Raw genomic sequence first — 16432 nt, 5'->3', positions numbered from 1 at the left:
GGCCTTGGACGCCCTTCAGAACACATGCATGCGTTACACACAGAAAACAGTGTCACAGCAATGCTAGGGTTGTGTGCCTCCATCCAGGGGCCTGTTTGTCATCCTACAGAAGAGCATGGCCTTTTGTTTTGTTTTGTGTAGTTTTTACCAGTGCCTCACAATCAAATAGGTTTGCTATAGCCCTTGTTTAATGCTTAGTCATCTCCTGTGCATCACACAGCAAGCATGTTCAGTGAAGTGTGTGTGTGTGTGTGTGTGTGTGTGTGTGTGTGTGTGTGTGTGTGTGTGTGTGTGTGTGTGTGTGTGTGTGTGTGTGTGTGTGTGTGTGTGTGTGTGTGTGTGTGTGTGTGTGTGTGTGTGTGTGTGTGTGTGTGTGTGTGTGTGTGTGTGAGAGAGATAAAGTAAGTGTCAGAGAAGGAGAGAAACTAAACAAGTACTAGGCTAGCTAGCTGTCATGTTTGGCAGTGTACCATTCATACACTCACACATGCCATCAGTCCATGCACATGTCATAACTGGAGTCTTGCACTGTTGACCACTGAGCCACACTACAGTTGGGGGTTAAAGGCCACACTTTAACCCCCAACACCATGCCCTCAAACTGGCACAGCAGTTGAGCAAAAGTAAAGTGCTGTGCTGAAAGAGCAGTGTCAACTTCCTGATGATGGCAAAAAAAAACTATGCAATATCTCTCTCTGCTGCTCAGCTTGGCTCCTCCCTCCGCCATTCTCTGTGGCACTCTGACTGGTGCTTGACGACGTTGCATTGCAGGAGGTTCAGGATGTGGTTCAAGCTATTATGTGAGGTTTCAGAAGGAGACAAGACACATGGTGCTGCACCTGAATCCAGGTTGCACACTGTAATCTAGGTTACATGCTGTGTTCTCTTGCAGCCACTTTGCAGGCTAAGATCCAAAACTAAAAACGTGGACACGCATATTATAGACACTGGATACATTCTAATGACTAGTCCCTCTTTAAGCAGTACTGTTGTACTGATGATCGAGCTGTGTAGTAGTCCGAATCATGTTGTAATCATGTTGCTTGCCAAAACATAAAGGATGTGCGTGGACCGGGCTCCATGGCTCACACTGTATGTTGACACATGAACTCAACAGCAGTGATGACATACGGCCCAGTTCAACAGCTCCGTGTTGACACTGCTGCAAAAACATGGCGAGCTGCTGAGCAGTTTTCACGTGCCTTGTGAGTCTTCCAAATAGCCTTATTTGGTCTGGGACGTGGACCATTGCATTTCTTAAGGTTTAGCAGTTAATGCCGTCCAGATTTCCTTGTGTGATGGTTGCAGCTGGGGGCATGTCCATTGAGATATAATGAACTTTCTACCCCCAGGAAGTGAAAGCTATATTTAGGAACCAAAATGGCACGTCATGCGCTGGTGACCATACAAATGGTGCTAGGATGTTCCCCAGAATAAACATTTGGGGTGTTGTGAGATGGATGGTGGAGTGTGGCTCTGGACTGTGTCTCCTGGACCCATAAAGGCTCCATTTCACCAGTGTCTCAGCCCATTTAGTTTGTATTTAGTCTTATCTGTGTCCCCCCAACTTCCCATGCTTATCGTTTCTGTCGGGCAGAAACCTCGTATGTGCAAACACATTACTTTTTAGAAAATGGAAAACATAACCTGTGTTCCAATGGACCCAATGTAATTATTATTCGCAAGCTCTTGTTATTACTTTTCCTTCGTTAAATATTTATAAAAACCCACAGACAGACTTAACCACTCGAAACCTGGTGTCCCTATTTTGGGTATGTTAATATCTATAGGTCAAACCCTTCAAACCTTTTCGCTACTTTTGCATGACACTGTGATATGACAAAGTATACAATAGGTAATTAATTAAAAAAAGATGAATTATGGGAGTAAAAGATGTCTGCCCGACAGCGATGTTATGTAACCTGAGATATGTCTTTACTATGGGGCCTTGCTGGAAGCTCTATTTGATTTGTTTGTAATTTTAAATGACTTTTCCAACATTCCACCATAGCTTTGACAGAGATATGGAGATGAAAAGTGGTCAGGGGAACCAAGCCTCATTTATAACTGGAGTGTATCCCTTATGTAATACAAGGCAGATAGTGTTGCATGTTCCTTCCCATACACTGCAGTTATCTTACTTGACTTTTCTTAAGCCCTTTGATCCTCTAGGGTGCATAGGCTCTTGACAAAAGTCCACCACTTTACTCTGTTAATGGCGGTTCTTTTGAGATCTCCCCAAGTTGAGCCCGCTCTCTGACATTTCTTCCTGGACACTTCTTATCCTGCTGTTTCTTGGGCTACATTGTTACCTCTCTCCTTGGGAGTTACTTTTCAGGGCTTGTCGGGTGATGCTTGTGGCAGGTTTTCTGAGGGTGTGAACAATCCAACTCTACTTTTCTATTTCAAATTTGTACGTCAATGGGGTCCTGACTCCCAATCCATATTGCTTACTTACTTTGTCTCTCCACTAGATGTTTAATATTCTCCTGAGGCAGATGTTGATAAATGTTTGTAGCCTGTGTGTCGAAGATCCATACAGCATAACCTGTTTCACATTGGAGTTGAAGATACGTATTTCGGTGTTACTACAGTTATATCAGCTTTGTGATATTTGACGGCTTGTGAAGATTTTGGTTTATGATCAAACGCGTTCTAATGTGTTTTCCAGGCACAAGGCATTTTCCAGGAGTACCTACTAGCAATGACCACTGATGAGCAGCTCCTGAACCACACAGCTCTGGTAAGACCTTTCACTTCTTATGTCCCTCTACGTGCATGGTGTCCCCTAGGGCTCTATACTAGGTGTGCTACCGTTTTCCCTAGTCTACACCAAATCCCTTAGCTGAAAATAGCCGATCTACAAGTGTAGCAATGTGACGTGTTGTTAGCTTATAGGGCAGCTTTTTTTCATGTGGTTTTAAGGTGTCTCTAGTCCTGTTTTCAGAATTGTCAGACGCTCATCACATTATTTTCGTCTTGTTTTTAACTCACCATTCTGATTCAGATGTTTTTCCATCAGTATTTGTTTTTCAGAACTTAGGGAAAATATTACTCATAGGAGATATTTGCATTAATGTAATGCACTATACAGTATAGGCTCAAACACAGAGTCAAAAAGAGATACTGTAGTGCATAATGCCCATCTCGTTCAGAGTCCATGTGCTGGACAAATGGCAGATCAACAATGCAAAATAATGAAGTCGGCACACTGGTTCTCAGCCCCACTTATTTATTGCTGCTCAACATTGAGCAGCAATAAATACGTGGAGCTGAGAACCAGTGTGCAGACTTTATTCTTTTTCAAACACAGAGTCCTCCTGACAGCCAGGAGGTGCCCCCCCCCAACAGGCTCTTTACTTTGAATGGTGTGTGTGGGCTGTGTTCAGGCTAATGTATTTAGTAATTACATCCATTAGCATTTGTAGCAGAATGAGCTATAGCATCCACTGTACTGTGGTCCCGTTTTTCCAGCGGAGCCGGGGAGCAGTTTAGAGGAGGGAAACGTGGAGGGACAGTGCAGTTGTGGGTGGTTGGATGGAGAGTTTACATTCATATTGAAAAATAACAGCAGAGTAGATTGTGTTGGTGATGCAGAAAACAGTTCACTTTAATCAGTCCACGGAGAGCTCTTTGGTATGGTAATGCATTATTGTTAGTTAGCAGCCAGTGTCCACAGATTCTGGAATACTGAACAGAACAGACATTAAGCACATCTTCCACAGGAGACCTCTTTGGAGTCCTCACTGTAACTGTGGAGTTAGCATATGATGCTACCTTCACCAAACTAGCTAAGATACTCCTGAACACTGTCTATAATTACAATTAAAAACGTCTATTAGAGAGAGAAACACAACTTTTAGGCCCTCAGACATAGGGCAAAAACGGATTTGCCTGATTTCTCTCTCTAATAAATGTTTTGATCCCTTGCCTCCAATATTACAGTATTGTGCATCTTTCTGATCTGCTTTGTTTCATGTACCAATTCACTCACTTTCCTTTGTCGTTTTCAAATCACACAGGCTCTGAAGAACATTGCTGCCATCAGCCTGGCTATCAATTACCCCAATAAATCCACCAAGCTGCTCGACGGGTCCCCCTGAGAGGACCAGATGAAGTGAAGCCAAGGTGATTTAGAGAGTATGATAGCAGCCCGGAGGCGACCCATCTTCACCTTAACTCAGCTGGCTCACTTTGAACCAGGGATGAAGGCGTTGTTCCCCCTACACAACAACCTCACTTAGGGACTCCCAATGACACACGTCTACTCTCTCCAATTCTCTGGACATTTGTTGCAGGGAGGGGGGGGAGGCGGGGCCTCCCTTACTAATCACAGTTCCGTTGGCCTTAGGTGAATCCAATATATCAGCATGTGCTTTATTGGAACAACTGTCTTTTTTATTTTTTTATTTTGAAGTTTTACTTGACGATGCTGTGCTAAAGTTGAGGTGTGCCAAATCTGCCACTCCCACAGGGAGGAAGTATTTTCCTTCTTTTTCTTTTTTTCCCCCTCTTTTTTTTTAAAATTCTGTTCATTTTCTTTTAATTGTCTAAACAAAAGCCACCTTGGGTACACGATTGATAATGGTGAAAGCAGCAAGCAGGTCACCTTGCCTGCATGCCGCCTGTCTCTGTGGACATGTAGAACATGTCTAAAAATACGGCCCAGGACAGTGGATTCTCATTAGTCACTATGGGGAGACAGTTCTGACCTACTAGCTCACTCAACTCCTCTCCTCCTCCTCCATCTTACTGAGAGAAAAAGTATATTATTATTATTATTATTATTATTATTATTAAAATAAATCATGTTTGATTTAATTTATTTTTAACACTAGGACCTTATCAACGTTTTTTTATGGGGTTACTCACTAAGAATTGACCAGTATTTGCCTGTAAATTCCTTCCTGAAGAGATCAAAAAGATGAAAAGGCTCTCTGTAACTTTTTGGTATGAGAAGTAGGAGCCCTAATATGGCTACTGCACCACTCAAAGTTGACCATGGAATGATGTACAGTAGAGTTGATATACTGTTATATCCATACAGTATGTACGGTGGGACAGTTGGACAGAGGTAATTGTTCTTTTTTTGACAGAAATTATAAAGTATAATTTAACAACTTTTTTCCCCCCTTTCTTTCTTTTTGGTGCATAAACACAACACATATAGGACTGTACGAACGGAACATAAATGCAAACATTTTGCTCTGAACAGTCGAGACTCGAGACAATAAAGCTGATTCTGATTCTGACTCGGGCGTTGGAACAGAAATCTATTGTCCACCTCAAACTTCAGATTTCCTTTAACAGCCTGTGCTCTGTTACTTGACTTCAAGTAAAGCACAAAACAAATGGATATACAGGAAAATAAAAAACAAACCACTTTAAATGTTTATTTTAAGCAAAAGAACCGAACCATAGTGATTGAAAATAGGGAAAAGAAGAGGTGTATCATCTACTCTGGAGGGGGGATGAAAGGAGTAATGAATACATTTCCTGTGATTACACAAAGCCAGAAGAAGTGTGGAAACGGAAGGGCTTACAGACATGCTGTCAGTACACAGAAAGAGGTGTTGGATGGTCGATATATGTTGTTCTAAATATACTAAATGTGAATATTAAGTATGAATCCGAATATGAATTCCTTTGCTGTCATTGTACAGGGTACAACAAAATGTAGTACTGATGGTGCACTCACACAAACAGTTAAGCAAATTTAAAGTGTGAAAGTGAAACATAACAATATATATATGCATTTGCTGTAACCTCTAAACGATGATATAATATAAGAACAATACACATCAAAACAAATTCCAACAGCTAAGATATTGCATATTTTCTGAATTGCAGTGACCATATAAGTAGTACAAGGAATAGATGCATACAAAGGTGCAATTAAAATGTCAACATCTGTGCAGTTCTCTAAAAATGTAGTAGTTGGGATAGTTACAAGCAGTGTCTGTTTGGCAATGTTCAGTTCCTGTATGGCTCTGGGGTTGAAGCTGTTCTTAAGTCTGTTTGCGCTTGATGGTGGAAGTTTAAACCCACCTCTTGAAACAATAAAGTCTTGTTTCAAGAACTAGAGGTTGTAAGATGTGAGGGGGCTCTATTATCGGGTTTAAACTCTATTTTTGTTCTCTTTCTATTTTTTTTTTTTAGAATGAAACCACGGTGGTGTACTGTATGCCAAAGAAACCCATTATTGTGAGCCATCAAACGAGCTCCCTCCACTTTTCATCACATTGCTGCCCTGTGAGGAGGAAGAGAGGAGAAATAGGTTAGAAGATGGCTATTTATTTTTTGATGGCCCTACAGGGCTGTAGGATCTTTGGTGTTTTTGTTTACATGACTGTCAGCCACAGTGGGGGAGCCTAATTTATACTTGGTCGCCCGACCATAAATAACACATTTTCTGAGTAAAAAAAAGTGACTCACTGCAAGTGACTAGATTGTGTGGAGAAGTAAAAATTGAGCTCAACATTCTTGACTTGGTGAGTTCGATGGCCTCCAGCATGGCTTTTTTTCTTCTCTGAGAATTCGGTTGGATGACGCCTCACATACAGTATATACCATGTGCCTACAGCTAAAACAAAAAAAGCAATCGTTTATTTAACTCATGTTATTGGAAAGATCTTTAATTATATTTTAAATGAGAAATATATTGTTTAATTTGAGCTTTTTCTATCTTTTTACCTTTTTGTGTTAGTATCATTGTTAATGCTTGTTACTTGAGACTGACTGAGATTTGAATGTACATATCTGTGAATATTGTTAATTGCATAGTAATAATACAGGGGGGAAGTCTTTCATATCAGCCCCTTTCCAATTTGAATTTTAATATATTGGTCACTAAAGGCTAGACACATTATTTTGTTTGATTTTGTATGCATGGCACATTGGAGATCATTTGGAAGAGAATACTGCTTGGGTTGAAATGTGATCCATTTCTAATTTAAAATGAAAAAACAAAACATTTTGATGTGAGAATGTTTCTTTGTGTCATCTTTTGTTTGTCTGTGCTCACTAGGGGCTTTATCTTAATCGAATCATCATAGATTATGTGGAACTCTTATACCAATTTCCTTCTGTTATTGTACTTTGTACCAGCTTTCCTTAACTCTGAAAGTGCAATTTTTCACTCTGGTACTAATCAATTACTGTCCTTCACCTGTTAGTACATCTCTCTTTAGCAATGGAACAAAACCTCCCCATTCATTCAGATATTGGTGACCATCTTTGAAACTGCTGTCCTGTGTCTGCTTTTTATCTTGGCACGGTGTCTGACCTGAGATATTGTTTAGTCTCTTTTCCCCTCCTGAAGGAGAGCTCTTAATATGACTTTAGAGTCTCTCCCTTCTGCTCCTACCTAGAATCTCCTTCTCAGTGATGGGCATTCATGAAGGGAAGGATGATCGCTGGGCTGATAATGGTATCAAATGGGAGGAAATATTCAATAAGGGTCCAGATGATTCAGCGGCTATCTGTGGCACCTAGCCCCCACACTGGAGTGAGTCAGCTCATCCACCTCCGCCCCACCCCTCCTTACCTCTCCCTCTCTCCTGCCCGATCTCCCCTCCTTCCTGTCTCCTTTCACTGCTAATCTAGGTCCCCCAGCTTTTTCACCTACACAAGGTGAACGAAGCATTACCTAGCTGCCTGTGAATGCAGAGAGAGAATTTGAGGGCAGGCAGTGGTTTGGGGTCGCACTGGGTGTTAGATTATAAATAACCTCTGACACCCACTCTTACAGGATATCACTGCTGAGAGTAGTAAAATAGTCAATTTAATACTCTGTAGAATGGAAACCATTAAAAATGATTTTGTTTATTTATTGCATAAGTGTGCACAATTAAAATCATATACCTAAATTCGGTGTGTTTCACACAGCAAGTGAGAATAATGTTTTAGAAAGGTTATTCACAGTGATGAATAATATATTCCATAATGACACCATTGGTAGCAGCATGGCAGCCTAAATTGATATCCGACCCCTCTGTCTCATCCTGTGTTCTTGTTGTGCGACTCTGTGATAAATGAGGTGACTATGACTCAATTTATTAAGGTCAGATGTGGGACGGGCTGCCCACTTGGATTCTTCTTCATTTTTCCCTCGTCTCATGTCTGAATTTTCCCCGGTGCCCTGGTAGAAGGATATTTGCCATCAACAAGTATCTTCTATAGTGTAGAATATGCAACATCTTCAAGACGCAAATACTTGTCAGTATGTTGTCAGTGTCAATTGTTTTGTGTTAGGACTGTTCATGATGATTCTGCCAAGACAATCAAGCAGCCAGCTTTTATAATTCACCAATGTCGTCCTCCTGTCTGTGTTTCACTCAGAGACGAGAGCACTCGGAGGTGTGATGCTGGTACTTGAATCTCTCTTGCTCTCTCTGTTACATTATTGTGTGTGTGTCTGTCTGCTTTGCCTCCACAAATATCCATCTTCTGGTGATGAAGGCAGAACAACAGATGGTCAGTCTGGTGTTAAGAGTCCTCCTGATAGTGTTCGGTCTCCTTCACCTTGTCTCTCTTGTCATAATGAGAGACCTAGTTCGTTTATCCCACTTGGAACTTGAAGGACCGTGTGGGTCACTTCCCTTGATGCCTGTGGATAATTGGGAAGTTTAAATAACCCAGAAAGAATATGAGACGCACTCAACCCCAGCCATTTTAGCAACTCCTCACATGCTATATGTCTGACTGCGCGTTGGGATAGACCAGTTTGTGTTCCGTCTCTTTTCTGGGTGTGTGGTATGCTGTTATTGGAACACCCACCTGTGGCACCAGAAGGTGTTGGATTGTAATGGCTAGCTGGTTGCCTCTACCATGACAGCCATTAAGCCTATTACCCCCAGGTACTGTACATCATTAGGACTAAGACACTGCCTAGCTTACAATGTGAATGCAACCTTTAGTGAATAGGTCATGATGTCAGATTGAGAGGCATTGAGTAAAGGCAAGGTATTTTCTATTTTGGTCAGTTTTTGCTTTAGATAGATTAAGAAGAGAGACAGGAGAATGAGGGTATTCAACAAGGTCTCCAGCCAGAATTGAACCTGATGACACACTATCCAGTTAGCTCTCGGTGTACTGCGACATCAAGCCATAACGATGCAGTGAGTGTGAGACCATAAGATCAGTAGATAAGCTAACATTCTTTCACTTTGTTGCATTGGAAATGGTGTTATCAAAGTGGAGTATAGCCAAGTTTCTCCAATCTGGTAATAACAAAAGTTGCTGTCTTGATGCTTTTACAGAGCAACTGCTTTAAAATAAACATTTGTTCTTTAAGGAAAATCTTGTTAAAGGTTATCTGATATGACCAGCTTGCAAGTGTTTCAGATCAATGTGCACAACTATATTGTGTTTGTTCGTGTTTGAGTGTATAAGGCTACTTTAAACAATTAAATTCCAGTATGAAGGCGGCAAATTCCTGAACAGTACGTTTCAGTAACTACTTACTATAGTTACAGGTGAGGTAAGTAAGTTCTAAATGGTAAGAATAATGATGCATGTTAGAATTGAGCCTGGTGAATACTGAATCTAGTGATGATTCATTGTCCCACTACAAACGGTTTAACAAACATATGGCCTACTGATCACGCAAATCATGAGAGTTGACTGCTTTCCACTCAAACTTGAAACAATGTTTGATGTGTGTAAGTGCTTCTTTACTGTCGGAAAACGCCCCCAGCATTTAATTCACAGGAGAGCTAAAGAGAGAAGTACAGTATCCTCAGTCTCTTTCCGTCTCTCACTTCTTTGTAATTATTTCTTTCATTTTTGTCAGGTCTAATATGCAATTCTGCTGAATTGTCATATATTTTATTAATTTAATAAAGGGAATATTTAAATTCTATGTATCATCTTTGATGTAGGCCTAGCTTATCTGTAAGGGCACAAGAGGGGCAGCTGTTATGTTTTTCTTGTCTGAGGCTGCCAGAGGCTCAGAGGTGGATGAAGAGGAGAGAAAGAATCTTCCATAAAGCCTAATTTATACTGCAAAGTACGAACAACATTGTTGTACACAACAATGTATAAATTTGGCTTTTGGCCCTCCTGCCTTTCATGTTCCTCAGTCTGTGCTCTTAGGAGTTAGCTACCCACGCCAGGTGAACCAACCCACCTGCCTTTCTCTTTTTTACTTACCGTTCTTCAAGATTTTCCTTTTCTTTTAATTCTTTCCCTGCATTCTTGTATTACTTTTGTATCTCTCAAAAACAACCCCCTCAACAAACACCAGGGTTGTACCGCCACAATGCTTAGATTCTATTGCTTTGTCACTGGCTGGATTAATTATTTCTCAAATATTTTATTGAGAACTGTTAGGAGCAAGTTGGACTAGTTTTAGATTCTTTGTTTTTCTTTTGTTGGATTGTCACTGGATTGAATAAGAGCAGTTGCTTTGTCAGAGGCAACCCTTCTAGGGGTCATGCTTATAGGCCTTTGTCTAAAGTAGCTCCCAGACTATGGGTTGTTATTGGGATGATTGATTACTGATAAACATGATCTAGGTGTCAGGTATGGCTTCAGTGCCACATATACAGTAACTCACTCATGTACTTTGGACAAAACAGAAGTTGCATACCTATGCACTTGTGTGCTGTCATGCGCAAAGAACAGATGCTTCATGGACAGTGGTTGAGCCTGTGTGACGCAGTCACAAGTTTTTGCCTGGAGATTGCTATCCCTCCTGGGTGGATAAGACTGGTTTAGGGGACTGGCAAAGAGCCCACCACATGGCCATGCATCAGTGCTTACCATGGCAGGACAGATGAAGAGAGAGAGACTATAAAGGAGGGCAGAAGGTTAAAAGGAAAGAAGAGATTGAGGTGGTGGAGTTTTATACAATGTACTCTATACTACCTTAGCCTCTGTTCTGCAAGGGCACTGCTGCTACGAGTTAAATAACTACATTCAGGCTCACTGGGCCAACACCGCCCTCCTCCACTACATACTGTGCACATCACATACACACAACCGTGCATGCATGCACGCACATCGCGCATACCTGTACACATGCTTGACAAAGCTAAAACACCTGGCTTGCACCTTATTCTGTCACTGTATGAGACAAATTGGTAAACAAGTAAAAGTGTGGTGGGACGCATGAGTGGATAGATGGACCAAGGACAAAGCCATGTGAACTGGATAGATGTGGAGGACCTTTGGTGCACACCAAGGTACTTTTAGTGTAGGTCATGAATCTTATTGAGATAATTGTCTGGGCATGCCATTCAGGCTGCGCCTCTGAGCTGACAGACTCCTGAGCATCCCAAGGTCCTCCATCGCTGCTGTTTTTGCATCTGTACACACCAGAGATGCACTGAGAGAGAAATCACCATGGTTAGGAGCAATCTCACTCACTGCCTGTGTGAACTATTCTTAGCTCACATACTCAAGGTTCATGGAAATATTGAACACTAGTTTTTGAGATTTATAACCAGTTTAAACAAATATATCTACTATTAAGACGTCTATGTAGGCTTACACCCCCCCCCCCCCCCCCTCCCAAATGAAATAGTCTTCTGTTTTATCTCCAACTCCGGATTCACTTGTTCCACATCCACTTGGATTCAGGTCACACATAACTGCACAGCAATGTGCTGCAGTGGTCTGCTTGTAACTCTATCGCTAACTTGGCGGCCCACAGAAACGTCTATTGTTCTGCTGTGTTCACTGTACTAGAACCCATTTGGATGGATATAGACGGTCCAGTGGAGTCAGGGCCATGAAAGATGACACTTCTATTTTTTTTTATGCAGCCCCCAGTGCTTTGTAGATTTTATTCGCCAATGACCTTGATGGATAAAGCAGCTGCAGAGCCAATGAATGGGAGCTGGTTAATAGTTAATGGCCATGTCTATTACTGTGTTAACTTGAGCATTACAGCACATACCTGTGTGTGTGTGTGTGTGTGTGTGTGTGTGTGTGTGTGTGTGTGTGTGTGTGTGTGTGTGTGTGTGTGTGTGTGTGTGTGTGTGTGTGTGTGTGTGTGTGTGTGTGTGTGTGTGTGTGTGTGTGTGTGTGTGTGAGGAAAATAGTTCCTGTCATTTTTGCTCAGTTTGCACAAGTCCCCCTCTTACAGAAAGCCAACATTACAAAATTGTGAAAGTCAATCAGGCGAGGGTTACATAGTCATGAGGAACTACCCAGTCCAGATCTGCCACTATGGGGGCTGAGTGAGCGCAATACTAAAGTATAAACAATGACCATCATCTTAAAATGATACACCAGACACAAAGTTAGTCACTTGACAGACTGAAAGGACCATACCAGGGGTCTGACATGTTTAGTCCCACTTTTGTGTTATCCTTTTAGCCCAAGTGTTTTACTGTACGTCCGTGCTGTTTACATGTTTGACTAATAAAGTAATCAATCAATCACTCCATTGACTTCATCGCAGCATACTCAACATTATTGCAGACCATTTTCCAAAGTATATTGTAGTTTATTACTATTATAGTGTGTGCGTGTGCGTGTGCATGCGTGCGTGCGTGCGTGCGTCCGTGCGTGTGTGTGTATCTGTGTGTGACAAAGAGAGACTGTACTGACTGAACGTACTGTACACACATATAATAGGCAGTTTCCTGGCTATCTGTCATTGGCAGCTGGTTTGTCACTACATTTAAGAGGCTGCTGTCTGAGCCATCTGTGTGTGTGAGTGTGTGAGTGTGTGTCTGTCTGTCTGTCCGTCCGTCCTGACAGGCCATGTTTCCTGGCACAAATTTTGGACATCAAACTAACTGATTATGGATGCATGTCTGATTGTCAAAATTGGGAGGATTATTAGATTAGAATTACATTCTGACTACAGCTTGCCATATATTGTTGGCTCCAGCCAGACCATTTTAATGGCTGTATTTTTAGACAATGGATTTCTTTACATTTTGTCCAAACGTATTAAAGCATTATTGAATTTACCTAAATAACTGTGTCAATGAATTATTTTCTCCAGGGACTGTTTTCAACTAGACTTTTCAAAATCAATCTGCACTTTAAAATACATTAAACCACAATAACAACATAACTTTGTTAGTTAGTTGCTTTTCATACTGTACTGAAATGAACTGAATCTAATTGCTACTTTGAAAATCAAACAAACCACTGTATACTTTGGAAAACAGTCAGCATTAATGTCAAGTATACCATGAGTCGGAGTCAATAAGCTAAACATAACATACTAGACCACCAGTATGGTATGTTTAAGGTTAGGGAAGGGGACATCTTTGATACTTCTTGCAACATCAGCCATGAAAGACCATTGGAGTTTTGACTTAAAGGGATATTTCACTTTCAAATATGTTTGGGGTCATTTTAACGTCTAATCAGGCTTTTGTGAACACACATTTTATCAGACACTACCCCTTCCTATACAAACCCATTGCAACTTCAAACTCCATTTTAACCATGATAAATTCATTCCCTCACATATGTCCTACTTATACGTGAGGAGGGCATGTTTTTCCGATTACTTTTTTCATGTATTTTGTTGGGATTTTTTTTTTTATTATAATAAAAAAAATCATTAATGCAAAAATGTATCGAAAAAACATGCCCCCCTCACCTATTAGGAGGGCAGCATGAGTCACCAGAACCAAGGACGGGTGTTTTCAATAAATCTAACGGGGTTAGAATGGAGTTTGAAGTAATAGTGTAGCACATTAAGTCAATATTCCATCAGAATCTTTCACTTGGTGATACAAGCACCAAAATTGGCACAAATGATGTCCAGGATGTACTATCTAAGAAAAGTACGAGATCCAGCTGACAATCCAAGATGGCCGCCAGTTTTCAAGATGGCCGCCTCATCAAATGCAAAATAAATGTTTTTTGAAGTAAAACTTGAATGAACACAAATGTATTAATGATCCAAACATCAAAATGAATGTATTCTGACTGGAAGAACTCAATAGTGTCAATTGAATTCCAATATGGCCGCCAGTTTTCAAGATGTAGGTTATTACGTGACTCAAAATGAGCATTTTCGGAAGCTGTCTGATCACAGATATTGCATTAAATTGAAGGGAAACATCCATGATCATTCATTGAAATGCTGTGGTCAAGCTCTATTGGTTTGTCATTTTTTATAAGAGTGATGTCAAAGCACAACCCGGGCACACTGGTGACATCACTGCTGTGAGACTCAGCATGGGGTTGAGTGTCGGCTTGTAGTGTACTAGCTGTAGGTGTAGTTTACTAACTGTTGTAGTGGTGTACTCATTGTAGTTTGTACTGTAGTATACGTTAATGTCCCAAATGCTAATAAGCCCCTGTATATATCTCAACTACAAGTTTAGTTTGTTGTAGTATTGTAGTTAGATTGCCGCACCTGAATTGACAGGATGTGCCAGCGCGGGAGACAAACAAACTCATCAGCCTTGAAGGCTTAAGTCCTTGCAACCACGAAGAAGCTGACTCCAGCATCTTCACACATGCTCTCCATGCAGCCAAGCAACAAATGAAGTCTGTGTTGATTGAGGCATGCAACACAGATATTCTTGTTGTTGCAGTCAGTGCAGGCTTAGAAATTATGTGGGTATAATTTGGCCAGGGTCAGTCCATTAGGTGATTGCCAATTCATGATATGGTAGTAATTGTTGGCCCAGAGAAATCCAGTGGCATGCTGTCCTTCCACGCCAGTGGAAAGACAGTTGTGTCAGCTTTTCATGGTAAAGGCAAGAAAACTGCATGTCAGGCAACAGTGTGCAAAATGCAAACTGAAAGCCCTGCCAACTGTGGCTGGCAAAAAGATGGAGAGGTCTGGACAATCCCTCCACCTATTGTTCAGACTTGTGAGCAGTTGACAAAATGTGTCTAAAAGACTGAATCCCGAGGACGATGCAAATGCTACCACTTCATGCTTAAGTGTACACAGTTGTGTGTCTGCAAATGTGAGGACTAAAAGAAGAACCAAACTGTTACGGTTTGGTTCCATATGACCAAAGTGCAGTCCAGTCCACTCCAGTCCAGCATAATACAGTACAGTCCAGTACAGCACTACAGTCCAATACAGTACAGTCCAGTATAATACAGTCCAGTCCAGTAAAGCACAGTACAGTGCCGTACAGTGCCGTACAGTGCCTACAGTGCCGTACAGTACAGCACAGCACAGTACAGTATAGTACAGCACAGCACAGCACAGCATTTGTATCATCATAATATCCAATAATTAAAATTTTGTAAATGCAGAATTGGATTTCACATACTCAAAAACATATATTTGGATGTATAGACCATCAAAATAGGATTATTCAATCAAAATATAGTTCAAACACCATTTAAAACCACTTCGAATGGCAGCCATCTTGAAAAATGGCGGCCATATTGTTTTTTCAAGTGGATCTCGTACTTTTCTGAGAGAGTAGGTTCTGAAGCACTTGTGTGCCAAATTTGGTGCTTGTATCACCAAGTGAAAGATCGTTTCAGCAATGTGCTCCACTATAACAATGGGTTTGTATAGGAAGGGGGCGTGTCTGATAAAATGAATATCAAATATCTAAATACTGAATCATGCAACTTAAAAACTGTCCGGGGTTCTCACAAAAGCCTGAGTAGACGTTAAAATTACCCCAAACATGTTTGAAAGTGAAATATCCCTTTAAAATAAATCTTACCGATTATTTTCATGAAATGAATTGGACCTTAGCTTTCATGTGGGAGCTTTCAGTTCTATACTGGCAATTATATGTTCTATATTTAAACCGAAGGTGTTGTGTATTCAACTTCAGTGTAACATCCTGTTCTCCCTTGTCCTTGTATCGGGTTGGTCAGCATGTACTTACGTCACTTGTGGCTGAGATGTTCCTGCACTTATGTCCCAAATTCCTGCACACTCATTGCCGTTGGCAACTAAAGTGATTGTGTTTTTTCCCCCTCTTTTATTTCCGCTTAAAATACTTATTGTCACTTTTTGGATGGTAAGGTCATCAAGTACACACTTATAAATATAACAATCATTCGTCCACAGACACCAGGCTCCTTTCACCCTCTCTCACTCTCCCACCTCTGTCAGCTCTTTTGCGTGTCCATCTCTGCCTGCCATCATTTGTTAGGCAAATGATGCATCAGGTCAACCAGCCTTCCACCTTCAGTCAGACACACCGGCTTCCTGAGAGGCCTTTCCCTTGGCTTGTCACAGTGACAGAGGGTCAGAATGTCAAGGTCACAAACAGGTTACATGATAATGAAGGGTGTGTTCATCCTGACCTCTCACTCTGAGTTTAAATATAATGTCTTCTTATCCCGTCTTATCACTTTAGCAACTGGGGAATGTCAAGACCGCTTTGAGCTTGGATGCGCGCTTGTCGCCCATCTGCATGTGGCTATTACCTGTCCTGCTCTGTGCTGAACTGAGTTAGCCTTGCATGTAGGCCATGCGCAGGCTGTCGCGTGCTGCCTCGATCTGAAGCCGAACACTGTTCTGGGG

General features: G+C 41.3%; 1 protein-coding gene across 4 annotated transcripts in view; it reads left to right on the top strand.

Moving 5' to 3' along the window:
• zzef1 (zinc finger, ZZ-type with EF hand domain 1) overlaps positions 1-7075 on the top strand; it is a 41539-nt gene extending 34464 nt beyond the window's left edge. For 3 of the 4 annotated variants that reach the window (XM_084073787.1, XM_084073788.1, XM_084073785.1), the window contains 2 exons: positions 2672-2743; positions 4023-4790. In XM_084073787.1, the coding sequence (XP_083929913.1) occupies positions 2672-2743; positions 4023-4103 (153 nt within the window). In that variant the 3' untranslated portion in view covers positions 4104-4790. Of the gene's footprint in view, positions 1-2671; positions 2744-4022; positions 4791-6159 lie in introns of those variants that run through there. The other variant, XM_084073786.1, reaches the window with a different exon arrangement.
• The last annotated feature ends 9357 nt before the right edge of the window (positions 7076-16432 follow it).

The sequence above is a fragment of the Gymnoscopelus microlampas genome (genome assembly GCF_963454915.1).
Source record: "Gymnoscopelus microlampas genome assembly, chromosome: 12".
NCBI lineage: Eukaryota > Metazoa > Chordata > Actinopteri > Myctophiformes > Myctophidae > Gymnoscopelus > Gymnoscopelus microlampas.
Note: the sequence above shows the minus strand (reverse complement) of the source record. Positions and strands in the feature narration are given on the sequence as shown.